General features: G+C 42.4%; 1 protein-coding gene across 8 annotated transcripts in view; it reads left to right on the top strand.

The window, feature by feature from the left end:
• KCNJ16 (potassium inwardly rectifying channel subfamily J member 16) overlaps positions 1-26282 on the top strand; it is a 54052-nt gene extending 27770 nt beyond the window's left edge. For 4 of the 8 annotated variants that reach the window (XM_059379258.1, XM_059379259.1, XM_059379260.1 and 1 more), the window contains 3 exons: positions 20847-21015; positions 22057-22200; positions 22696-26282. In XM_059379258.1, the coding sequence (XP_059235241.1) occupies positions 22784-24043 (1260 nt within the window). In that variant the 5' untranslated portion in view covers positions 20847-21015; positions 22057-22200; positions 22696-22783 and the 3' untranslated portion in view covers positions 24044-26282. Of the gene's footprint in view, positions 1-860; positions 964-20846; positions 21016-22056; positions 22201-22695 lie in introns of those variants that run through there. The other 4 variants (XM_059379256.1, XM_059379262.1, XM_059379261.1 and 1 more) reach the window with 3 other exon arrangements.
• Positions 26283-26726: the final 444 nt, after the last annotated feature.

The raw sequence follows: 26726 nt of genomic DNA, 5'->3' as shown, positions 1-26726 counted from the left end.
AGAGAGAATATCCAGTTATCACAAGAATACCTCAACTTCTAAATCCCTTCTCTCCCAGTTCCATTATCCCAGTAAATGGCACCAGTATTTGCTTAATTACTTATGTATGTCCACATTTTTATGACCAGTTCATTCCAAATGTTAAGACGTCTCGATAGATAAAAATGGGCATCGAGTAAGAAATGTGTTCCCTCCCTGATCCCAGACTTAGAAGAAGCAAGCAAACAAGCCAGAAAACAAAACCAGTTTCTCAGAAAGAGATTTAAACTCTAGCTTTGGAACCACTACTGAGGTTGTCAGTGGTCATCTAGGGGCACACATTTTCCTGGAACCCAAATGCAATGATGTTGGGCAAGATGCTGTTTGCCTTAGGTATAGGATTACATAGACAGGGTGTGTGTTTGCACAGAAAAATCTTTACGGCGATAATAGAGCACCTACAGCTAAGAAGAACATACTTGGAAGAAGTTGTACGAGTCCGGGAGGTGTGAGTAAGAGAAAATCCAGCCTTCTGGAACAGTAAGAAGTTTAGGGGGTCCTTTGTGGCCACTTTGCGATTTGGGGAGATCCTTGTTGTTGAATAAGGTCACAATGGTCTGATCACAAGACAAAGATGTAGATGGGCAGGGAGGAAGGCTATTCCTTCTCGATGCTTGTATTCTGTAAGCTGCCATTGGCAAGACTGTCTACTACGTGTAGGCATGGGAACCAGTTAAAGAAAGTGTTGATTCACTAGAGTGAAGCTGAGAACTCACTGGCCTTTGTGTGTGGTGAATGTGTCCGGAAAAGCAAAGAAGGATGAGATTCTCCTGTGGGGTTTCTCATCTCCATGGTGGTAGGTGCTGACAGCTTCAGAGGGGGCAGGAAGGAGCAATGAGAAAGGAGCCTGGGATGCATAGTTGCAGTGCTCTGAGATGAAAAGGACACCAGGTTTGGGTCTGAACTTCATTATCTGGAACTAAGGTAAGACCATTTAGCGGGTTACAGAATGATCCAAGTCTCAATGAATTGCTTGTCTGATCTTGAGCTCATTCTTGCTTGCATGTATGCCTGCTAATAGGCACCTGAAGGGTGCTTCCTTTGGCTCTTAAATGCCCTACCATCTATGGCAGGGAATAGTCTTTCTTTCTCTCATATAATCTCTGGGGAGAGCTGCACCGAACAGATTAAGAATGTGAGTGCCATTTATAGATCAGTGAAGGGAAGTAACGTTCGGGGAGAGAGAGAGACTGAAAGCATGATGACTTAGCCAGCTGAACATTACTTGTTGCCGGGGGTTGGGTGGGGGGGGGGGGGGGGGGGGCGACATGGAAAAGGATGAGTCTTTAACCTCCGGTGGAAACAATCATTCATAAAACCCTCTTTTTTGAAGGTGTCTGTCACCCTTCTACTGTTTCAAAGTGACAACAAAGTGGCATCAAGAATTTGAAAGACCGTGTTAAAACATGCTGTCTTTGATTTGTAATTCATTGCGTCCTTACCGCTAAAAATAGAGACGGAAATACTGGAAAGTCGTGCTAGGAGAAAAAAAAAGCTGCTAAAAGTTAACTCCAGTACATGATAATCTTCTCAAGCTGTTAAGTCTGATGAGGTACAAAACCCCTGAGCCTTCTAACTTTTTAAGGTTTTCTTCGACTCCTTGTTGTCTTTCGATTTGCAGTCTGTACCGTCGCTATGCAGTAAAGAGCCATCTGTTCCATTCCGTGCCTTCGGCATCCCATTTGGCCAGGCGAAGGAGCAGAGGCTGAGATAATACAAGTCATCTACCTGGAAATTCCAAGATTGCAGAGGTGCATGGCCATGGCACATAAACATGCCTTATTGATGAAACTCCTGAAACTTTTCTTTTAAAAGCCCCTTTTCCTGCTCTTTCTTTGATTTTAATGAGCCTTGACATAATGCTGAGAGTTTAGGAGCTAGGGATAATATCCCCAGAGGTCCTAAAAGCCCATGATCCTGCAGGTAGAGCCCAAATTGGCTGCTTATCAGAAGCACGACCTTCCTGAGTTACCTAGCTTCTCTCTGCCTCCTTTTCAGACACCTGTAATAAGGTCTGTCTCTGAGATATCACTGAGTCTCATTTGATAGGGTATCTGGCACCCCGTGAGCACAAGCTACGTGGAGACAATGGATACTGGCTCTGTGTTAGAGGGGGGGAAACTGATGTGGACATGATCGTGGATTAAAAACTAAGCTCACAGTAATATCTCAAATGACTTCACTCCAAGGAGCATATCCTCCGGTTTTCAGGCTTGAGAGAAGTCCGGCTGATTGCAATTTTGTCATACGGAAGATAGGTTACTGTTGCATTGTCAAAGGTATACCAGCCTCCACCTGCTTCTGACTTGGTTTTCTGACCAGCAGTATTGAACATTCAGACATCCGCATTCTAGCCCTGGGCCTCACCTCTTTGAGGAGCCGAGTTTCTGCAGCCCAGTGATGTGGGGCAGGTCAGGGAAGATATGTTGGGCCGGCACGATGGGTGATGAAAGTCAACAAGAGAGTGAGGGCCCAGGATGTACTTTTGTGTAGAGCTAGTTTAATGAAGACAAATCAGTCACTTCACATTTTGATCTCTTGCAATCAAAACTTCTGTCTCTGTCATGGTAGCAGGAGTAGCTTCAAATCAGCTGAGGCAAAGTTCCTAGTTTGTCCAAGTGCTAAGCTCCGGGTGAAAACTCCTGACATTATGGGACACCTACTCGTTGGCAATGCTATCTGATTTAATTCTCTGAATTACCCTTTTTAAAAGGAGGAGATCAAAGACAGAAAATAACTACTCTGAATTCAGCTAGGTACGTGGTAGAGATGAGATGCAAAGAGAAATCAGTCTGACTCCAGTAGTCAAATCTAACAGATTAAGGCAAAGGCACTACTTTGTTTCCATTAAATAAATAATGTATCTGGAATGATAGATTGTGATAGGAACCTGATAAGGCCTTTCTGAGACCAGACCATCAGAACCTGAGTTTGGTTCACCTATAAGAGACCGCCTGCCCAATCTCACAGTAGGACTCAGGGGCATCTTGGAGCACAAGGGTGAACTGATCCAGAGGCATCTCCTGCCCTTGGAAACTTCCCTGTCAACCATTGCCCTGGGTTTCTCTATTTTTTTTACTAAGAAAAATCCCATGATCCAGGCTGAGGCTGTGTGTGTGTGTGTGTGTGTTTGTGTGTGTGTGTTTAGTTTAGGGCATGCACAGAAATACAAAATGAAAATAAAAACAGATCAGCGAAAATTTTTTAAAAAGTGCAACAAAAAAATCTCAGTATGATCTTTCCTATTTCTGTGACAATACGGCTTATAAGAATTTTAAAAAATCAGACGACTCAAGTGTGTTTACTTTAATGAGACAATGAGTTCTTTCAGACACTTTATTTTTAATCCTCTTGGCCAGTCTTTCATTACAATTCACCTTATAGATTTGGAGTAGATGCTATTTACTAGTTAATGAAACACGACACAAAAATCCTTAAATCTTTGAGCAAGAGATCTTAAGAGTTACATGGTTGAAACTTCCTAACAAGTTCAGAAAATGTCTGTCTATTCTTTAAGCTGTCATCCAAATTCTGAGTAGAGAGTCCTAATCTTTTTTTTTTTTTTAAGATTTTATTTATTTATTTGGCAGAGAGAGAGAGATCACAAATAAGCAGAGAGGCAGGCAGAGAGAGAGGGAGAAATAGGTTCCCTGCTGAGCAGAGAGCCCAATGCAGGGCTCGATCCCAGGACCCTGAGATCATGACCTGAGCTGAAAGCAGAGGCTTAACCCATGAGCCACCCAAGTGCCCTGAGAGTCCTAATCGTCACTCAATTATTAGAGATACTAACAATAAAAATATTCTTCTCGATGCAGGTATTAAATTTACTTCCCTGTCCATCCCACACCCAGACCCCCACCCTACCTTCTGTGGCATCACACAGCAAATGTCTTTCTCTCCTGATGAATAGAGATGTCCCATCTCTGAAATTCAGCCTATGAGCTTCTTGGAGCAGAGGCATGTGATGACCTCAGTACAATTAGTTCACATACAGGAATATAGTTGGTACTCAGCAAAGGTTTTGAACACATGACTCTATTATATTTCTTTGATGTTTTCTTCTTTTCCACTTCCTGCTGTGCTCCACATCTTACCTTGATAGTGACTTCTAAGGAGGAAGATATCCAGAGTTGAACATCACATTGCAGGTATGAATTGTCTCCAGTGGAAGAAACTTTGACAACTTTCACTAGAAATTCTGTGTGGGTGAAACTATTTTCTTTGCATCTTTCTCTTGATTTTCTGGAAGAGATATGTTTTTAAGCTCATTTAATCTTTCCTACTGCTCACCTCTTGCTGACCTTCTGGGCTTGAGACAGATCAGCTTTGAAGGAAATCATTTGCTTATATATCCATGCTGTGAATTACTTTGATCTCTAGAGCTAAAGGCATTGACCCTACATGAGGGTCCCTCTGCTCCGGGTTTTGAGATGGGTCAATCCATAAAGCACCTAAGGGGTTCTGGAACACACCTTATGGGACTTACCCAGTATCTCTTACAGTTAGCTCTGCCCTGAACTTGTGCCCAACTGTAGTGACTGAATTTCCTTTTTTTCCCCTGTGATCAGGTCCAGAGATCCACTTTCATCCTGATTCTGTTTCTAATAGCTCCTCTTCTCATTAAGGTTTCAAACTTGAGTAGTAGAATGTGATGAATCTCTTGTAGTCTTTTTTTCCCCCAACATTTATTCTCTGTGTGACCCTGGATGGGGCTACTGAACTAGTTCAGCTTTAACTCTGCATCCTTACCATGGGGTTGATGCTGATAACTGGTTGTCAGAATTTGGGAAAAAATTAAAACAGATACATGGACATAGAGTGCCTGGCACTTAAGATGTCTTTCTTTTCAGGCTAAGGGTTGTATCTGACCCTCATCCTTTCTCAGTCTGGAGTCCAGATCCTGAACCCCGGCTCCCCACCTAGAGCCCAGTGACTTTGGGCATTCCCTCTTTAATATGCCATGCTTGCCTGCGGGAACCCGTACCTGCTGCCTTGTCTCACTTCTCTTAAATTCCCCACTTCTGTTTGTTCCCTTCCTTATTGTCCCTTGGCCCCTCCGTTGGTGGCTGATAAGTGATTAACTGTAATTCTTTTCTCTCTTTACTCTCCTCCAGCAGCTCAGCTAAACTGTGTCCTTCTGCAATTGCATACCTGGGTTTGCCTCCAAGCACAGCCTGTGCCCCACTCCAGTGGCAATCCTAAGTCTTTAACTTTGACCTTAATAGTCTGGCCATTGTATTACCTAGATCTGCATGTATCTGATTTGATACTTGGAAGGATCCTTCCATCTTCTCCCTAAGTTAGTGCTCACAGCCATTCAAGGTGACCCTTGTAGCCTCCTAGACCCACACATACTGAGAGCAAGAAGCTATGGCAGCTGTACTCTACCACCAGCTGCTTGGTCAACGTTGGCCAATACCCTCAAGACAGAAGACTCAGGATATGCTATCGTTCACCTACAATGTTACAAGATACCTCTCCATAGTGGAAGGTGCTACTTCTACCTAAACTCTCTGGCCTATAATGGGTAATACATTCTTCTCACAGGCCCTCAAGACAGGAGGCTCAGTGCATAGCACAGGACCACAAGAGAAAGATGCCAGGGTGGTCAGAAGATAGAAGACAGGAGCGAGGGGAGTGTCGAAGCCATGACCTTTATAGGGATTTGTGCGGGAAAGGCCAGGCAGGACAGGACGCATAGGTTAGGCTTGGCTAGTGTAAATAATTTTGGTGGGCTTGTGGCTATGGGAGTTTGACAGCTCGATACCTGGCCGTGGGATAATGAAGGCAGAAGAATATTGCCTCCTTGAATGGACGGGCCAGATGGAAGAGATAGGGCTGTGCATCAGTTGGTTTTTATAATCAGAAGCATGTTCCAGGCTGGGTCTTTTGTTAGTTGGAAGAATTCCCTAGCCCTGGGAGGGGAAGTCTCTCCCTAGTCAGCCAGAATGTTGTGTTGTTTTGGTTTGGTTTGGTTTTCTTTTTAAGATAAGATATCAAAAATACACAGACAATGTAAAAATATTTACAATACATAGATCTTCTTTCATCTCTGATTTGACCTAACAAATAGACTGTCCTCAGTCATTGGTTAGGGCATGAATGTCTCTTAATTTTACTGTTGTCTGCCTCTACAAAAAGCCCCTTTTGTTTTGGGTCCCTCTTCTCGACACCCATCCTCCCATATCTAATAATCACCATTACTCTATGAGAAGGCAGATCTCTGATCAGAGTTTGAAAGTGTCCTTGAGGAGAGTAAGCCCGTGTCCTGTCTTTCCCAGTGGAAATGGCCTTTTCCTTCTTAGAGGGATTCGTAAACAATCAAGAGCGTGTGTGCAGGGGAGGTGGGAGAACTGATTTTCTAACTCACAGATCAGGAACCAGACTGACACCCACACACCCTCCTCTCCAGGGCTGAGACTTTATGATTAGGACGGAGCCCTCCATAACAGCCAAGCTACTGGCTGCACAAGGAATTCATACCGAACTAATCTGTGTTCTTTGGATCCAAGCAGTAGGAAGCGTTATCCTTGCTGCTTTCCTCAGGATGCTCTGTGACATCATCCACACTGGATTGTTTTTCCCTTTGTGTTCAAACACTGGCTTCATTCCATTGGGCGTCCAAAGCCAACAAGCCCACCCACGGACGGTGTAATCTCACAATTGGAAACATTCCTCTCCATGAAAAGGCAGCGCCCAATAAGCTCTCATTGACAGCATTCCCCAACAACCCCCCACTCCAGCTCTGAATTTCCTTTGGTCTCCTTCCTTGCTGACACTTCTTAATGGTTCGATGAGGTGGGATTATCTTGGTATCCTGGAGTGCACATCAAGGGCTGATCTTATCTGTAGAGTGGGTAGATACATCTCAGGAAAGCTTAAAAACAACCACAGATGCTGAAATGTTTCCCTACAACCCTGGTGTTTGGACCTTCAGGAATAGTACACAATCTCCCTGATTTTAGAAGATCTGGCTTGAGCCTTAGAGACAAAAAAACATGCACACCCAAGAGCATGACATTCGCCTTTATGCACCACTTATAACCTGGTTCTGGAGCCCTGGGCTGAAGCCTACTTGTTTAGTCAACATCCTCATTGCTCTAAGTCTTAGTTTGTTAATTTACAAAACAAAGGATACAATAAAACTTGCTTTTGGAGATGTTTGTTAGGATGAACGGAGGACTCGGATGACAGCTTTGAGACCTCTTAAGAAAAGATCCAGCAGGACTGAAGGGAAGATGTCATTAAAAGTAGAGGTGGAAAGTACACAGAGAACCCTCGATTAGCATCACAAATTGCTTATTGGCTGGACCTTCAAGGTGGCACCACACTGAGCTCCTTGGTGGTCCTCTGACTTCCTGGCCATCCCTGTTTAGATACCTGAGATTTTTATTAGTGTTGGTCTACTGAACTGACAGTAAAATCTCCTTGGGGAAAGGGATGAGGGAAATACGCTGACACATGGGCAAGACCACAAATCCCAATGTGTTGTTTCCATACGAAGAGTGTTCTTTGATTCAGATGACCAGGATAGAAGGCATGAATGGCACTGCTGGGAAGAGCCAGTGGAGATCAGTATTGCTTGATGACACAGGCATAGATCTTGTGTTGCCAAGGCAAGCCTGGGTCCAAGAACCCAAGACCCAAGGGGAAGTTCTGCGTTGGTGGTGGTGGAGAGGAAGGGGTGGGGCCTTTGGTTTTCACGAGATTTTAGTGCCATTTAGCCAACTATGAATGACTAACAGGACAAATACTCCCTCAGCCTATTATGTTTCCTTTCTTAAATGTTTGTGGATATGGAAGCTGGCATGAGGCTATTCACAAGTTGTTGAAAATCCGCCTTTGAGGATTGGTTTGTAATTTTTTTTTTTTTTTCAATGAGGGCATCCAATTTGTCTCTCTACAAAGTTACATGAAATTTGGAAGTTCAAATGCCAATGATGTTTACATTTCTCAGTTAAAAACCCAGTATGTCTTCCTCTGCTCCTAAAGTCTATGAATGGAAAAAGCTATTTTAGTTCATAGCATATTCTTTCCATTAAGATTTTAAATTTCTGCAGTACTGCCAAGACTCATCTGTTGAATGAGTTTTTTGTAAATGTTATCTACCAGACATGGGTGCAAAGTGGCATTTTTAAGAAGTTGAAGCAAAAGGTAATTATATTACCAGAGAAAGCATTCATTTCCACCCCCTCCTCCAATCAGTCTCAAATAAAAGGAGACCATGTTGGCTACAATTAAAATTACATGAATAATTTTTGATAAAATCAGTAGCTAAAAATTGTTGAATTTTCAAAACACATTGGAAACCTTCTTACATATAGCTATGCTGTGTACATTTTTGGCAAAGAGTGAATTTGGATTTGGATGTGGGAAATCTATTTGTTCAAGCCAAGCACCACTTAAATTTCCATAGGCAGATTATCTGCTGGATGAATTAGCCCAAGAAATTAAAGATAAAAATTCCTAAACTGCCTTTTGCTCAGCTGCCCAGAATGTTCCCCTTGATTACATCCTGCCAGTCTGATAGCTTGAATTTAGGGAACAGAAAAATCATTTTAATAGCCTGCAAAGTACAGAAATGGGGCATTCTTTCCAGAGCATATGATTTATTCAAAGCCAAATGCAAATCGATTTCTCATTGCTTTCCTCCTGTGACTTATCTATAGCAACATCTCCCTTCATTAGCTTAGAAAGTCAAAAATTAACCACAAAAGTGAAATGCTGGAGAAGCCCCTTTGCATGTTAGAGGCTGGGAAGGTCACAAACCCAACCACATTTCTTTTGGATCTACAGCATAATGCCACTTTGTTATTCTACCACAGATACTTCCGCGCTCCCGTGGGTTGACCAGATATCTGTGGTATACTGGGCATGATGGAGGCTCCTTCAGGGCAGTAACCATCCTCAAACTGCTCATAATAGCCCTCACAATGCCTCAGATATAGCTGAATGTTAACCGAACTGAAGAATACACAAAACTTGTTTCCACGATTTTTTTTCCCCTAGCTCATTACAGGCATTAGTATAGTTTAGCTAAATTAAACAGTCTCTTACAATGAAGGTTCAAATATCTTAGCATGTCCCACAATGAGCTCCCTAGTGCCCATCAAGAAAAATAGACTTGGAATAAAATCACGTCTCTTTTTAAGAGAACTATTACTAATGGGGGTCACTTCTGTTTGCATAGGCATTCACAGATAATAGAATCAAATCTTCCAACTCAGGGTAGGATGATTCATTCTGCTTCTATAACACTGTAGTAGAGACAGAACTATAACTTGTGGAGAAAATATGAAAACTGACATACATAGAAATTTAAGAGTCTATCAAATGCTCTAACTTCCATCAGCTACTTAAATCTTCTATTATCTGCAGTAAGTGGCAATGCTTTTTTGTCAAGTGCCCTTGAAAAGACACAGAATAGAAAGCGAATCTCTTGTGATAGGCAACACCAAGCTTAAGGTACTGCCTTAATAGGCTATCTAACTGAATCTTCCCAGGGAATTCTTTTGTCTTGCATTTTAAAGACCTTTTCTCAATGTATCTGTATCCACAAGGGACAGTGGAAATTGAGATAACAGCCAATAACAGTTGCTTTATTTTCCTCCTCAATGAAGATGTCCTGAGTTTTCATTTTGACAGTTTAAGGTAGAAAGACAGTCGATTATTTAAAGGGTAAAGACCTTGTAGACACTATTCAGGCCGTTCCCAGTCTGGCAAATCATATGTATCAGTTCAGTGATTCCCAGAAGACTGAATAGGACAATCGATAGATTCTCTGTAAATTGCCAAAGAGGACAATTTGAAGGCAGTTTACCCCAAATGGGAAAATGCCAGCAGAGATAGGACTAGGTTTTCTTTTGGAATACCATAAATACCAAACTTGAAGAAGGTAAAAAATCATGGCACTTATGTTTTTCATAGATGACTTTTGTTTTGGAATGCCCAGCTAGGTTCAACCAAAGCAGCTCCCGAACCATTTAGAAAGCGAGGTGGGTCACTAGTCCATAATGACTCCTATTCCTAATGATACTTGTGGCTTCTCTGGGCAGCTCTGCCATGCCTCCCTAAAGGTTATGTCCAGACAATCAGATGCTAGAAGGGAACTTTTAAACAAGTCTGGGAAATTGCCCGTCTAATAATTTATGGTTAAAGAAAATGGCAGCCTCTCTCTCATCATTTAGATCTGTACTTCAATGGACTGTAGTCATAACTAGAAGCACTGAAATTAAATACGTATTAAGCACCAACACTATGAAAGGAGACTTGGGGACACAGCTTCCTTTAATCTTCATGGAAGTTGTATGATTTGCAATTTTCAGATGGGCAAATCATGGCTCAAAGAGTTTGAGTAACTTTTGCACACGTACCTAGTCTCACTAAAGATTAAACAGATATCTGAACTCCATCTCAGTGTCTCCATTCTTGAAACTCTAAGGTAGTAGATCTCTATCTTGAAGATAAATAGGGGGGCGCCTGGGTGGCTCAGTAGGTTAAAGCCTCTGCCTTCGGCTCGGGTCATGATCCCAGGGTCCTGGGATTGAGCCCCGCATTGGGCTCTCGGCTAAGTCTGAAAGCTGAGTTGAGTAACTTTTGCACACGTCTCTGTCTCTCTCTCTGTCTCTCTGCCTACTTGTGATCTCTCTATGTCAAATAAATAAATAATATCTTTGGAGCACCTGGGTGGCTCAGTGGGTTAAAGCCTCTGCCTTCAGCTCAGGTCATGATCCCAGGGTCCTGGGATCGAGCCCCACATCAGGATCTCTGCTCAGCGGGGAGCCTGCTCCCCCCCCCCCGCCCCGCCCCGCCTGCCTTTCTGCCTACTTGTGATCTCTGTCAAATAAATAAATAAAATATTAAAAAAAAAGATATATAGGAATCAGCTGGGGCTGGGGGGGGGGGCGGTGAAGGGATCAAAATTATTGTGTTGAAGCACAATGGTTGCAGGTGTAACGTGCTCTCCTAGAATTTTCCCATTGGGTTGGTGGTAGACAACACTTCAAGAAACACTACTGTACTGTATTGCTTGGCAAGGTGTCTTAATGACGTTTTGGAGTTCATGAAAATGAATTATTAAGAACTGGCTAGGGCCACCTATGAGGCAAATCTACATCACAAACATCTGACCCTCCTTCTCCAATCCACCCATTTCTTTTTTTTTTTTTTTTTTTTTAAAGATTTTATTTATTTCTACCAATCCACCCATTTCAAAGGACCATTTCCCTGGGTCTTAAAATCTAACAACATGGGTCTGAAAGTAGTGAAGTTGCAAAATAGCACAACTTTTAACATTTTCTTTCCAGGGGCGCCTGGGTGGCTCAGTGGGTTAAGCCGCTGCCTTCGGCTCAGGTCATGATCTCAGGGTCCTGGGATCGAGTCCCGCATCGGGCTCTCTGCTCAGCAGGGAGCCTGCTTCCCTCTCTCTCTCTCTCTCTGCCTGCCTCTCTGTCTACTTGTGATTTCTCTCTGTCAAAAAAAAAAATCTTTAAAAAAAAAAAAAAAAAAAAAGAAAAGAACATTTTCTTTCCAAAGTTATTGAAAATATGAAGATAAAAGAAAGATGCCTAAAACAGACTTTGGGATAGCCAGCCAAGAAATGAAGGCATTAACAGTTTAATATGTTTTGGAATGGGGAAGGGAGAAAGAGGGGCACTGAGAAGAAGGATTGCATCTGATCCCTGTTTAATTTTAACTCTGCTTTATGTATCCCTGATTTGTTACCAAGTGCTTTCATGAAGTCTGCAATTGGTCTCCAGTGGCCAAATCGGACCCGATTCCCTCTCCATCCCCAACACCCCCCCCCTTGTTTTAAATGAGATCTGGTTTTACTTAGATGAATTAAATGTCACTATATCTGTTTCTGTGAATTGTTCCAGCAAAAATTACAGCATCCATGTCTGACTTTAAACGTCTGTAGGACTGTCTGCCTCTCTGGGCTATTTATAGTTGCCTTTTAAAGGCCCTAATAAATGCTTTTAGATTGCTATTGGTTTGCTTTCCCTTTGTGGAGACTCAGAATTGGTACCAACTGAAATTACCTGTTTTTTCCTCTTTGCTAAAGCAGCGCATGTTCACTGTAAAATATAAATAAGGAAAAAGAAGAAAAAGGAAGAGCAAAAAATATCAGACCAAATAGAGAGCCACAGTTGACATTCTGTCATGTAGCATTCTGTTATTTAAAAAAAAAAAAATACATATATATATATATATATATATATATATATATATATAATGCAAGCTGTTTTTGTTTTGTTTTGTTTTGTTTTAGTCCTGTTTTATTTTTTTTCCACCTGACGACATGTTTCAAGTTGTTTCTCATTCTACTCCCGTACTTTTAACTACTATGTTAAAAGTAACGAGTAATGTTCTGATTGTACCATTACCTATGAAACAATCCTACACTTATTAGACGGTGAGGTCAGGGCCAAAATTTGCTACTACAAATATTGGTACAAATTAGTTACACTAGTAACCATCACTATGCTCATCCAAGAGAATTTCTTTAGGACAAACTGCCACAAATGGAGTTTTTGGATCAGAGGCTGTAACAAACCCCTAGACTATTGTCACTTCATGCCGACTTACCTCCAGAAATAGCTCAAATTAAATAGTACGATATATATTATATTTGAGCATATCTTTAACATGACAATATAATTACATGTATCAGTGTTGGGAGTACCACATGGCTAATAATTCAGTTGTTGCTTTAATAAACTTTACAAAATACTTCTTAGTGCCAAGCTCATTTTCCTTCCCAACTCCAGATTTCCAGAGTTCTGCAGCATGATTACAGGAATTATCATTCTAGTAGGGAAGCTACTAACCTGAAGTAAACAGTATTTTTTTTTTTTTAAACTATGTGTGAACTGGTGGCTAGGACAGGGGAGAGACAAGGTTAATGGAAGGAACCGAGAGCTGATGTTTGCAGAACTGTCAGCATTGATGTTTTAACAATTTTAGGGATTGTTAAATTCTTTTACTGATTCTTTTACTGTAATGAAAATCTCAGTTAAGGATGTATTAGCTCATTCCTTCAATGTCTATTTAGTGAGTACCTGAAATCCACGTGTTTCTCTGGTGCTGGGGATATAGTGGTGAAGAAGGCAAGGGGATCTTTCTTCGTGGAAGCTGTCATCTATTCCGTGGGGTCGTCCAGCCAACAAACAAGTCATCATCCAGGCATGGCAAACATTTTGAAATGAAAATCATGTTTATGATTCAGAAAATAAGGACATGGGGGAGGATTTTCGCTTAACTCCTCATCAGACATGGCGTCTCTGAAAAGGTGACATTGAAGAGGAGACTTCAGGGATGATAAGAAGCCACATGGGCAGAAAAGGAAGTACAAAGGTCCTGAGGCAGGAAAAGCCTTGTTCATGAGAGTGGAATTTAGTGGATTATTTTTTTCTGTAAAGAGTCAGATCCCAAATATTTTGGCCTTGTGGGCCACATTGTTTCTGTTGCTACCATTCAAGTCTGCAGTGGTATTGTGACAGTAAGTAGCTGCAGACAATTTTATAAATCATCATCTGAATGTTGTGTTCCAATAAAACTTTATGGAAGTGACCAGTGAGCCGGGTTTCACCCTTACACTATAATTTTTGGACCTTTGTGTTAGTGAAAGAGGGAGACACAGTGATGCTAGAGAGTGAAGAGTGGAAGGGGAATGGTAGGAGGTAATTTCTAGAGGTGGGCAAGATCAGAGGTAGCTGCTCTGTATACAATACAGATTACGCAAATTCTTCTAATTGCCCTAAGAAGACTGGGAAGATGCTGGAGGGTTTTAAGCAGGAGAGTGACATGTTTCGGTTTTATTTTTAAAAAGGGTATATTGAAGTACAACAAGGGCAGAAAAAGAAGATCTCTTAGGGGTCCACTGAAGACATGGGGGCTTTGACTACCAGGAGACGTGATCAGATTTAAGATATGCCTTGAAGGTGAGCCCACAGGACTTGCCGCTGGGTTATGTGATGACCAGACCATACGCTTGCATCTGGGAGAGGTTTTTAAAATGCCAGTGAAGGGGTGCCTGGATGATTCAGTGGGTTAAAGCTTCTGCCTTCAGCTCAGGTTGTGATCCCAGGGTCCTGGGATGGAGCCCTGCATCAGGCTCTTGCTCAGCAAGGAGCCTTCTTCTTCCTCTCTCTGCCTGCCTCCCTGCCTACCTGTGATGTCTATCAAATAAATAAATAAAATATTTTAAAAAATTGGGGTGCCTGGGTGGCTCAGTGGGTTAAGCCACTGCCTTCAGCTCAGGTCATGATCTTAGGGTCCTGGGATCGAGTCCCACATCGGGCTCTCTGCTCAGTAGGGAGCCTGCTTCCCTCTCTTTCTCTCTGCCTGCCTCTCCGTCTACTTGTGATTTCTCTCTGTCAAATAAATAAATAAAATCTTTAAAAAAAAATAGAAAATAAAATGCCAATAAAACTGAATTTTAACTGAATTTTCCCTCTTTCAAGTGATGAAAACTATCCCTGGGTATCACAAGCAGACAAAAATATTATTGGAAAGGTAACAGGTAACTCATAACATCAAAGTAAGGGAGAAAAGAGAAAACCTGATAGGAGCAGAAGCAAGGGGCAGGACGAAATGGAAATCTTATCTCGGGAACTACCTCCCCTAGAGCTGTGACTTGGGCCCTTCTCTGGAGCAACGTAGATGCCCTGCCACACCAGTAGCCTCTTGACTCCGTGTATCTGCCTGGAAAAGACAGGCTCCGGCATCCGGCATCCTGCATCCCTGCATCCCTGCCGCAAGAGGCCGTCTTGCTTGCGAAGTTCTGATTGGTCCCTCCAAGGTCATGTGACTCTGCTCCAGGAGCAGGTGAAGAAACACATCGGTGCGAAGTGGCTTCTTCCACTTCCATTGCATCTTCCTAATCCTGGCCGGCATCGTCTCTTTCTTGATCTTTGAAATGCCTTCCTGGGCCGCTCCCCGCGTCGGCTTTTAAATTTCTCCAACTGATCTTCCACTGGGTCGCCAGAGTGGTCTTTATAAAAATGGAAATGTAATGCAGTGCTCTTGGTAAAGGTGCTTTGATTGCTTTTATTGCTCTTGGGAAAAAGACCCAAATCTTAAATTCTCCCTCCCAGGTTACTGATTTACGTTCTGTCTCTCTCTTCCTAGCATTGACTCTCTACCCACCCCACCCCCGTCCCCCATGGCCCGAATTCAGTTCTTTGGAAAGCACGCCCTATGCATCCTTGAGTCACCTGGCCTTTGCAAATGCTGTTCCTCTGCCTGGGAAACTCTTTTTCTCTTTCTTCTTACTTGGTTAACTTGTATTCATTTCTCAGATTGTAGCTCAGACAGCCATCTCTCCCAGACTAGATAAAGGCTCAGTATTATAAGCTATGGCAAGAAACAGAGGAGAACTATGTATTCAAGTTAAGGGTTAGACAGGGGTTCAACAGAGGCTATAAATAAGGGCAGTTTGCAAGGTGCTGGTGGGGTACTCGTTTATATTATGCCTTTCATTCCTTACCAAAAGGTTTTAAGAGGGTCAAGCACTGTCCCTATGTTTTAAAATAAATAAATGAGGCTGAAAGATATTTGTGGGATGCAGTTGAGATGTGGTATAACCATGACTAGAATCCAAGTCTTCGATCTCTGTACTTTTGTCCTTTAACAACGCTAATGCAGGACCAACCATGATAGGGAGCTGGGATGGCATCTTCGGTAGCAGGAAGGTTACATCTTCGGTTACATCTCGGGTCAGAACCATGGCTCTGGATGCAAGCGGCAAGAGATGAGTTGGAAGGGTGTTATGTAGACCAGGTAAAACCAGGTTTTTACCTGATCAGGGAAGCCTGATTTCAAATGATAAAATGCAGATGAATTCCTGTAATGATAGGTTCTTGTGAGAACCAGGCCTTACAATTAGCTTAGAACAAAGGGCGCAGCTGTCAGACTACACCTGGAAATAGGGAGATAGTAACATCTAGATAGTGGCTGTGTCTCAAACAAACAAAATGGGACAGAGAACAAGGCGAGTTGAGAACATGTTTACCGATGACCACAGGCAGGAACAGTGAAGAGCCTGCTCTCACTTAGAGATCAAGTCCTTTACCAAAGGCTCTCTGATTGCCCTGCCCAGAAGGCAACCTCCCTCCTCCCTCCAGCCATTCTCTGAGTTAATGCCTCATTTCCACAGCCCACAGAGACACGTTCCACAGAGGTAGGACTCTTACTAATTCTCTAAAGTGGATGACTCTGGAACACAGTAGGGGCTCAATTTAAATAAATAAATAAATAAATAAATAGATGACTAAACAAAACAAGAATGAAAACAGTTAGCAACGAATTCTCATTGGAGAGCTTTAGAAATCCCTGGGGAACCTTCTGCACCAGGAGGAAATTGAACTGTGATCTTTAAAAGGACATAAGATCTCATGATATCCAGCTTCTGCAACCAACCCAGATACAGCTCAAAGTAAGTTCTGAGCAACTCAGGCTGGCTCCCAGCCAAGACCGGGATGGGCTGATGATCATGATAAGAACAAGAGAAACCTTCAGAACCATCTTCGTAAAACGTGCCCATACCACTTAAGACAAAGAATAAACATGATAACCATCCTGTGAATTTCTCTAACCTGGTAACTTTGCCAAGCTTGTCGGGCTTGTTTCCTTTAGCTTGGTTGCTCAGAAGAAAGAGTGATACAATTTCTTTTTAAGCAATACATTTTAAAAAATGAGTCGAAAGCATGTGTATAACAATGTGTGTGTGTGTGTGTGTGTGTGTGTGTGTGTGTGTTAAGGACAAGGAATAGGGGATTTCCCATTTGGTAAAAGTTGTGAAAAGGAAAGCAAAATGATCTGGTCCCTAGAGCTTTGGGGAGCTAGTGGAGAGGCAGAGAACTGGGCCACCTGCTTTAGTGGTAGGAAACAGTGGTGCCATCCCTGAGCTTAAATAGATATGCCTACTGGGAGCCACTTTGTCAGTCTTGTGTCGTGCAAGTGGAGAGCTCTTTGACAGGGTACAAGCAGATGCTCTGGTATTTTATAGAGGGGGGAAACCGCCCATGGAGGATTCTGATTCATGCAACAATTCTTGAATAATTACTATGATCTTGGCCCAGTGAAAGATGGCTTCCCGGTCCTTATCTCACTCAGACTCACTGTCACTCAGTAACATAGGTACTCTTATCCCTGTATCAGGCATGAGGACACTGAGGTTCAGAGAAGAGTTACTTTCCTAAGCCACTCAGGATGATGGGGGCAGCCCTGGAACTGGAATCTGCCTCCCAATTCCTGATTTCTCTGCAAGACCCAAACACGTTTTATTTCAGACAATTGCTTCTGAAGGCAATTTGTTTTTAAGGTAGGATAATGTAGAATTATAATTCTTATTACTTTGGTATGATCTTGACATACCAGAAAAATGGGGAGACATACTCCCAGCCTCTACTTTTTTCCTACTTCTTTATAAAACACAGCATCTTTTGGGATGCAGCAAGATTTATGATTAGGATGTAGATATTACTTAAGAAAAAAAAATGAGCTAGAAAGAGGCTCTCCAGATAGTTACTTGCAATGCTGTAAAACCAGATTTCTTCTTCTCCTTCCCAGCTCTGGATTCAGTTCAATTGTTAATATAGTTGAGAGTCCCTTCCCTATCATAAACTGGCACAGAATTTTTTTTTTTTTTTTTTTTTTTTTAATTAGAGAGAGGGAGGGACAGGGGGAGAGGGAGAGGAAAATTCTTAAGCAGGCTCCACGCTCGGCTCGGAGCCCGATGTGGGGCTTGATCTCACAACCCAAGGATCAGGACCTGAGCTGGAAATCAGGAGTCAGACTCTTAACCTGCACTGAGCCACCCGGGCACCCTCGCACAAAACTTTCTTAAACTGCTTCAGGAGAAATTATAGAATTATATCAGGAAAGACATAAAAGTTTTTGTCACTGAGGACTTGGACCAGAGTTGGAGACTAGAGGGAGAAAAGAACAGAAAGGTCAAAGGCTGTAGCTTAACCAGAGACCTGCTCTGAGTAGCTGAGAAGAAACACAAGCTCACCACAGAATGTCAACAAAGGAGACACTGCTTGCCATGCGGGAGACAGGGTCTATTTGCAGATGTCTGGGCAGCATCTAGTGGGCTCTGAGTGAAGCAGGTGGTCGGTGGCTGAAGGAAGAGCTCCACCTAACTGTGTCTGAGTCTCTTTATGACGATTCCAGGCAACACAAGGCTCAGGCTTAATTCCAAGACAATAAGTTGTGGGACAGGTTTGGAGCAAAATAACCCCAACTTGTTTGGGTTCTGTCCCATCCCATTAAAACCCCTCTTTCTTTCCTCCTTAGCAACCAGGGCCCACCCACGAGTGCCATCTGATGACATGTCCTCTCACTACTGCCCACCAGCCACCCCCTGCTCAGGCCCCTTCACGAACCACAGAACTGCTCCCAAGCCAGTCCCCAAAGACAATGACCAGCACACAGAATCTAGGCCATCCTTTCTACACTCTGCTTCCTCAGGTCTCAAGTGTCCACTGCAATTTATCTCATCTCATGGTCGCCAGGAAAGTAACTTGATTCCTGAGGACTTCATGTAAATCAGCGACATGCTAAAGATGATACTTGTTAATATCACAGGCCCTGGGCATGAATAATTGAGTTTCACCAGAGGTATTTAGAGCATTATTTGTGGTGTGTCTCAAATTACGCAGACAATTCGTATCCCTATTAATATATTTATAGTAAGCAGATGCTAGAGACAAGATTGGATTTTATTTTTAAAGCTGACATGGGATTCTAAAGTTTTAGCCATTTTGTTGTACCTTCAACGTGCTAACGAAAAGTTTTAGTTTGAAGAATTACCCGCGAGAGTATTCTGCTCAGTAAAGAGCTGAATTTGAGAGGATATAGGCAAATGACAGAAGGTTTGCTGCCGAATGGGTGAGTCTGACTAAGGCACTTCCCATACTGAGAAATGAGGACAGATACTCAGGTTGGTCACTTGTTTTGCTGAAAATACTCTGTCGTGTGTAGCCCGTTGGAAACATGCTAAATCGGTACAGGTTTCTCCTTGAATCCATACAAAGATCTAGAGGACTAAAAGCAGGTCCCACCAGTGCAAGTCGATTAAGAAGCTTTGATATATATTTTTTTAATGTCTGAAGTTAGTACAATGAGATCTCGGGAAATGACGCACCATGCTGACCCTGCCTCTCCCCTCACTCTAGCCACCTGTATATTAGAACTCCTTATCATGGTAACAAAGTCACGGTCTTTTTTCTGCCTTGGCCATTAACCACCTGCAGAATACTTTGAAGCTGGTACAAAGGGGAACTGCAGATTCTGCATTTCCTTCCGCACTTTATATTCCACGATTTTGTCATTGCGGTGCTCAGATTCCCATTTTTAATAAAAAAAGGAGTTTTATCCCCAACAAAATAGCCACTATCAGTTTCTAGAGGGTAAGGAGAACAGCATGCAAAGAGAAATGCAGAAGGAGGAAGGTCGCAAATGCTTTTTTGGGATGGAATGGGAAGTGACAAGATGAGTATGAAAGCATGGAAAGGTGTTTGGAAAGCCAGGTTTTAATTCTAAGTAACACCAATGTTACACACAGAATGTCCATGCAATTGGCCAGTCTTCTCTGTCATTTACTAGAAAACAAGGGGAAGGGGTGCCTGGGTGGCTCAGTGGGTTAAAGCCTCTGCCTTCGGCTCAGGTCATGATCTCAGGGTCCTGGGATGGAGCCCCACATCGGACTCTCTGCTCGGCGGGGAGCCTGCTTCCGCACCCCCACCCTGCCTCTCTGCCTACTTGTGATCTCTCCCTCTCTGTCAAATAAATAAATAAAATCTAAAAAAAAAAAAACCAAAGAAAAAGAAAAGAAAACAGGGGGAATAGTGTACAAATGAACACAATGTATGAAACAGATTAATAAATAGTTTGTCTAGTCATTTTGACAAAAGAGTGTCCATAAAATTCTTTGCTCATTGGGTAATCTGAGAAATGATTAAGACTTGATACAATTAGTTTGGTTAAAATCCGGCCTTTAGCTTAAAGACCATCATCTTTTCAAAAGTGTATCATTTACCTGGTTGGAAAAATAAAAAATCAGGGTTCCTGGGTGGCTCAGTGGGTTAAAGCCTCGGCCTTCAGCTCAGGTCATGATCTCAGGGTCCCGGGATCCAGCCCCGCATCAGGCTCTCCGCTCAGCAGGGAGTCTGCTTCCCCTACTCTCTCTCTGCCTGCCTCTCTGCCTACTTGTGATCTCTGTCTGACAAATACATAAAATCTTTTAAAAAAAATCAAAGATCAATCAAGGGTCTGCACTAGAGCAGATTCTGAAAGCTTTTGTCTGGATAAGTTGAAATGAATGGATGATCAATTCAACGTGGTGGGCCATGGTGGGGACACAGGGCATGGTGGGTTTAGGGCAGAATTCTCACAGCCATAAGGTGTATCCCTGAATCTATTACACTATTCAGAAATAGACTTTCCACATCCTCAAGTTTGCTCCATTAACGGCTTCTATTAATTGAAAATCCGTTCCCCAATTAGCATAACGTTGAAGGTGTTTTTAAAATGGTTTGTTTATAACAGTTGTTGGCACCACCGGAATTCACACTGCATGCCATTTCAAATAGAAACCTTTCTTTTTTATTTCTGGCAGCAGAAAAGAGCAGAGTCACACAGTAGCTCTTGATTTATGAACTGCACTTTCTTATTCTCAGACTCCCACAGTGTGTGCCGTTCCCTTTAAGGAACAAGGTTGGGAACATTTAACAAGGAAACAATTCTATCTCGAAATCTACTTTTTAATTTGAAATCATATGGGCCTTTGATTATAATAGGACCCATTCTCATGCCTCCAACGGTCGGGTGAGAGAATGAAGACCCAGAAACCTTGAGCAGCTTCTTGTTGTTGTCAAGGGTCATTGGATGACAAATGGGACAGGAACCTACAAGAATGATACATGTTGTGGGCCAAATTCGTGGAACCATTTAACATCCGACATTCCGGTAAGCATTTTGTCAGCCCGGGGCCACATCCTGAAATTATACAACCATCGCCTCCAGAACCCGGCTGAGGACCAAGGTGGAGATGTAACTAGTCAAAGCAAATCTGCAGGTCTAGTGGGCAGAGTGGCGGGGGCGTGTGGATGGACGGAGAGAAACTTGCACAGGCCTTCCAGGGTTTTTTTGGCTGAAAGCAGAGTTCATCCTTGCTGTGGTCCATCAAACAAAGTGTTTATTGTGAAGTGGGCCTGATCCCTGGAGAAGAAGAAAAGTGATTCCTATTGACTGTTAGGAAATTAACCCTTTCCTCCCCTTTTCAGGGAAGGTGTCGGATGAGAGCTTTGTGATTAACTTCCGCGGTGGTCAGTTTCAAAGGGGGGTGGGTCTCGAGGTCAGCCGCGGGATTGACTTGGACGAGTTTCTCTGCAGCGTGGGCTGGATCCTTTCGTGGGACCTCTTTTCTCCTCCTTATCCTTCCTTCCCTCATCTAGCAGAGGCAGGGTGTGTGGTAAGCATATTCTAATAATTACGAAACCACTGGGCTACAGTGACTTTTTTTTTTTTTTTTTGCATAGAAATAACTCAAGACCACTTAACATTGACTTTTTAAAACTTATTTTCAGACTTGAGCTGGGAAAACCACAGGCCTATTCGAGGGATGATAAAAGCACGAGGAATTGTATGTTCTGCCTTGATCTTTTCAAGATTGAATTCGGAGGGTGAAAAAATGATTTTGCCTCTGGATGGCTGTGAAAGAATCAAGAATACTGCAGAGCTGGAGAGAAGGGGCTAATTGTAGTATGCTCCCTTTAAGAGGGAAACGAGATTAGAACTTTGGCAAATTTTCGGCTTCTATTCAGAGGGAAAGAGAAGAGATGGCAGTGTCCAAAAAGAAAAAAAAAAGGATGCTGTCATGAGACAAAAGCAAAAGCAATTTTATACCTTATTGAAAGCTTACCTGGGTGTGTTTTTGTGGGTTTTTTTTTTTTTTTTTCAAAACTCCTCTGGGGTTAAGAACATTTTTTTGCCCTCTTAAAACTAAAGGAGCTAGGGGAAAGGACTTGAATCTGAGCGAGTGGCGCTGTCAGTTCTGTTCTGTCTTGGGAAGTACACGAGGAAGAGAAACTTCCTGGGAAGAAAGAGAGGACACGGCCGGCGCTGAAGGGGAGGGTCTGCGGCATTCAGTATGTAAGTTACATGTCAGCGGGAAGGGGGCGACCCTTCCTAGCATCCTTCTTAGAAAATCCATCTGACTTCAACAGTTAGAAGGCTTCTAACCCTGCTAGACAAATATCTGGATTCTATTTTGCCTTTCAACATTAAAGATTGCTTTTTGTTCTAAGCACCCCCATGCCAGAAGAGTCTTTAAAAACAAGACTTTGGTTTATGTCAGGTCAGGAAAGGTAGTGAGGCTTCATTTGGGATAATCATAGTGTTTGCCCAAGCCTTTTGCATATATAAAAATGTTATTTTCTCTAATTGCATATTTTGCTCCTATAATGACTGAGTTGAATTCTAAGCTGAAATGAGTAATCAATACTGAGTGTCTCTGTTGTTCAAAAGAAGTCTTTGCCATTTCGGATGGCATGAAATTGCTTCAACTTTGGCAAATTGCTCTAAAAAGGGGAATTAAAAGCAAAAGCTAAGGCATATTTAATTCTCTTTTTTTTTTTTTTTTTTCAGGTTTTAACTGAAAACTTAAATCAACAAATAGCAACAGAACCATTCCTTGTACAAAATCGACCTGGATGCCAGAAGGACAGAGGAAAGGATGAGCTATTACGGCAGCAGCTACCCGATTGTAAACGTGGACCCCAAATACCCAGGCTATGCCCAAGAGCACATCCTAGCTGAGAAGAGAAGAGCCAGAAGACGTCTGCTCCACAAAGATGGTAGCTGCAACGTGTACTTTAAGCACATTTTTGGAGAATGGGGGAGCTACGTGGTTGACATTTTCACTACTCTTGTAGACACCAAGTGGCGCCATATGTTTGTAATATTTTCTTTATCTTATATTCTCTCCTGGTTGATATTTGGCTCTATCTTTTGGCTAATTGCCTTTCATCATGGCGATCTGTTAAATGATCCGGACATCACGCCTTGCGTTGACAACGTCCATTCCTTTACAGGGGCGTTTTTATTCTCCCTTGAGACCCAGACCACCATAGGTTACGGTTACCGCTGTGTCACCGAAGAATGCTCGGTGGCAGTGCTCATGGTGATTCTTCAATCCATCCTGAGCTGCATCATAAACACCTTCATCATCGGAGCCGCCTTGGCCAAAATGGCGACTGCTCGAAAGAGAGCCCAAACCATTCGGTTTAGCTATTTTGCCCTCATAGGCATGAGGGATGGGAAGCTTTGCCTCATGTGGCGCATTGGTGATTTCCGGCCAAACCATGTGGTGGAAGGCACAGTGAGAGCCCAACTTCTCCGCTACACAGAAGACAGCGAGGGACGAATGACCATGGCATTCAAAGACCTAAAGCTGGTCAACGACCAGATCATCCTTGTCACGCCCGTAACTATTGTTCATGAAATTGACCACGAGAGCCCTCTGTATGCCCTTGACCGAAAAGCGGTGGCCAAAGATAACTTTGAGATTTTGGTGACATTCATCTACACTGGTGATTCCACGGGCACTTCCCACCAATCCAGAAGTTCCTATGTTCCGCGAGAAATTCTCTGGGGCCATAGGTTTAATGACGTCCTGGAAGTGAAGAGAAAGTACTACAAAGTGAACTGCTTACAGTTTGAGGGGAGCGTTGAGGTATATGCTCCCTTTTGCAGTGCCAAACAGCTAGACTGGAAAGACCAGCAGCTCCACAACATGGACAAAGCCCCCCCGGTCCGAGGATCTGGCACGTCAGACACCACGGTCAGAAGAAGGTCGTTTAGTGCCGTTGCCATTGTCAGCAGTTGTGAGAACCCAGAGGAGACCATCACCTCCGCCGTGGATGAGTGTAAGGAAGCACCTTATCAGAAAGCTGTCTTGACTTTAAATAGAATTTCTGTAGAATCCCAAATGTAGTTCCAATTGTGATGACCAGAACCCCCACTCCATCATTTTACTCTGTAGCCCGTCACTTTAAGGCAAGTAGTTATAAGCAGGGCTTTTAAGGAATGGTACAGCTACCATTTAGAGCAGGTTAAATCTGGTGAAAGATCATCTAAAAATTACATAGCATCCGATCGTTTAAACTTTTTTTGTGTGTTAGCAAATTTGATATTAGGGATGCTATTCAGAGCCTAATTGATTAATTTAAATTTCACCTCCTTTTCTTATATCACACACTTGCATCTTTAGTTGCAGGTGTCCTATCTGGTAAAGGAAACAAAGGTAGGATACTGGCATAAGGAAGACAGGCAGCCAGCATGAATAACTAATTTTTAAATGTATCAACATGTATAGTAGTTTCCTGGAAAAAGTCACGTCTTTCTAACCAAGATAGGCAAGATATGCATCCAGTAGATTGTTAACATTGAGATATTTAACTGAAATCACCTGGCAGGCTCAGCATTTGCCTCGTAGGGTGTCTTGGTATCCACAGAAAGAGGTAGTGACTGTGAGGTAGAGACACCTGCCACTTGGGCAGGTTAATGATTGAAGAGTGCTAGAAACTGTTTTTGTTTCTTCTAATTCATACGGCAGGAAAAAAGTTGTCATTATTCAGAACAGTATTTCTCTCTCAAACACCCTGAGTGATGGCAGCAAATGCCTTTATATGGAAGAGCAGAAATAAGGCAACGGTGACATTTCTAGCTTCTCGAGCAAGGGGGCTTCCTATGCCCAACCCCATCTTCTCCAAAGACAACTTGAAGATAGGATCGCAGAGACGGGATGAGGGAAGGGGCGGCAGTGGGAAGCATTTCTCAGACAACTGTGCTGTGTTCTGAAGACTATAGCTGCTTTTGCTTGCTATGTAAGAGATGGAACCATTATTTTTGGGGGGGGGGGGGGGGGGGGGGGACGTAGGGGGACAGCAAGGGGAAAGAAATGTATTTGTGCCCAGAAGCAGTTAAGTATATCTTCTGCCTTGGTCACTCTATAAGACATAAATGACTTGAATTCTAGATTTTCAGCAACTCTCCCATTGAACTTGGAACGATCATTTAAATGGAAGATTTTGTGAAACATAATGAAGGTGATTTTTCTGCACATTATTAAACAGATAAGCTAGGTGTTATGGAATTGCTTACATTGGGGGAAGTAAATCTGTATGCTCTATTTCTGTGTCAAAAGATGTTAATCATGATTATTTTAAGCCCAATTTCCTATGAGTAAAGTCACTTTCAGCTTTATAAATTGAACAGTTGTTAGCTTCATTCAGAATTAATGTGTTTCTTTACTCGCTTTCTTTTTTCTTTTCCTTTCTTTTTTTTTTTTTTAACATTGTTGTTGAGGGGACAATAAGCATATGCCACAGATTTTCCTTTGCTTATTTTATTTAAATATATGTACACACAAATTGTTTTTGCAGTTTCTGGAAACACTCCCCCCCCCCCGCAATTTAAATGAAAGCTTACAAGTAAATTGAACTGAATCATAGAGTCTGCGATTATCAATCAAAGTAAAATGTGTAGGTATGTAAAGAGTTCTTCTTTTTATTTTTATTTTTCCATCATCCATTCCTCCCTTTCTTGCTTTCCCTCTTTCTTTCTTTTGACCATGAGCACTGAAGTAACTTTTTTAAATGCATGTGTGCAAATCTTTTATTCCTGTTGTTTTATGGATAAGAGATTCATTCAGGTCCCAGGTGGTAAAACTGTCCTGAAGCTTAATATCAGAGATCTAAAAAGAATGCATTTTTTTCTGTCTTGCTCCAGAAATGCAAAACCCATTTTTAAAATTACACATGCCTCGTCGATTCAGATTTTGTAGCAACAATTACTCAGCTAAATTAGAAGGCCACCATCTACCAAGTAGAAATCTACCGCCACTGCGACAAACCCAGAGGCTCTCCCCCACCTCCAACCCGACTTTCTAAGATTGTTTCACACACCTCCAGTTTCATTTCATTTGGCTTTGCTTCCTGGACTCTGCCAAACCAGGATTCGCATTTTGTTAGTATCAGAATAGAACTGTCGATATCCAATAATTACATTTCCCTGTGCTATGCATTTCCACCGGTTAAATCCTCTTACCCCGAGTACAATGTAAAATCCGAGTTCCCTTGTCACATTTATCTCAATTTTCTGTTTAGACTCATAACACACTCTGATACCCCCGATGAGTTACTTAATAATAAAGATCTTAAGTAATGCAGTAATTGTGTGTGTTTGCCTATATTTCAGGTTAATGTAAACTCTGGTCAACGTGGTCAGCATCAGGTACAGGGCACCCCAAAATGAGACTGCTGCCTCACAGAATTAGAACGCAGATAGAATCATAAAGCGTTTTTTTTTTTTTTTTTTTATGGGTTTTTAACGGTTCGTAGGATGGCTCTATCTGAATTAATAGTTGTTGTTTCTGTAAGCTCGGCAAGAAGACTCCTCCGAAAATTCCATTTCTAGTTTCAGACGCTCAGTTCATAATGAGAGGGAGGCTGATTTTTTTTTCTTTTTCTTTTTTTCTGGTAGCAGTTATTTTTGTCCCTAAAGATGAAATTATTCAGTGTATGTCATTAGATGGGAACCACACTGTGGCATCAAGGCATTCTCCATTGTGTGCTCCGCCTGTGAACGGGGCCCCCAAAGAGAAGGGAGCACCAGGA

This window comes from Mustela nigripes, chromosome 16 (genome assembly GCF_022355385.1).
Source record: "Mustela nigripes isolate SB6536 chromosome 16, MUSNIG.SB6536, whole genome shotgun sequence".
Lineage (NCBI taxonomy): Eukaryota > Metazoa > Chordata > Mammalia > Carnivora > Mustelidae > Mustela > Mustela nigripes.
The sequence above is the reverse complement of the archived record's forward strand: the minus strand, read 5'-3'. Positions and strand labels throughout refer to the sequence as shown.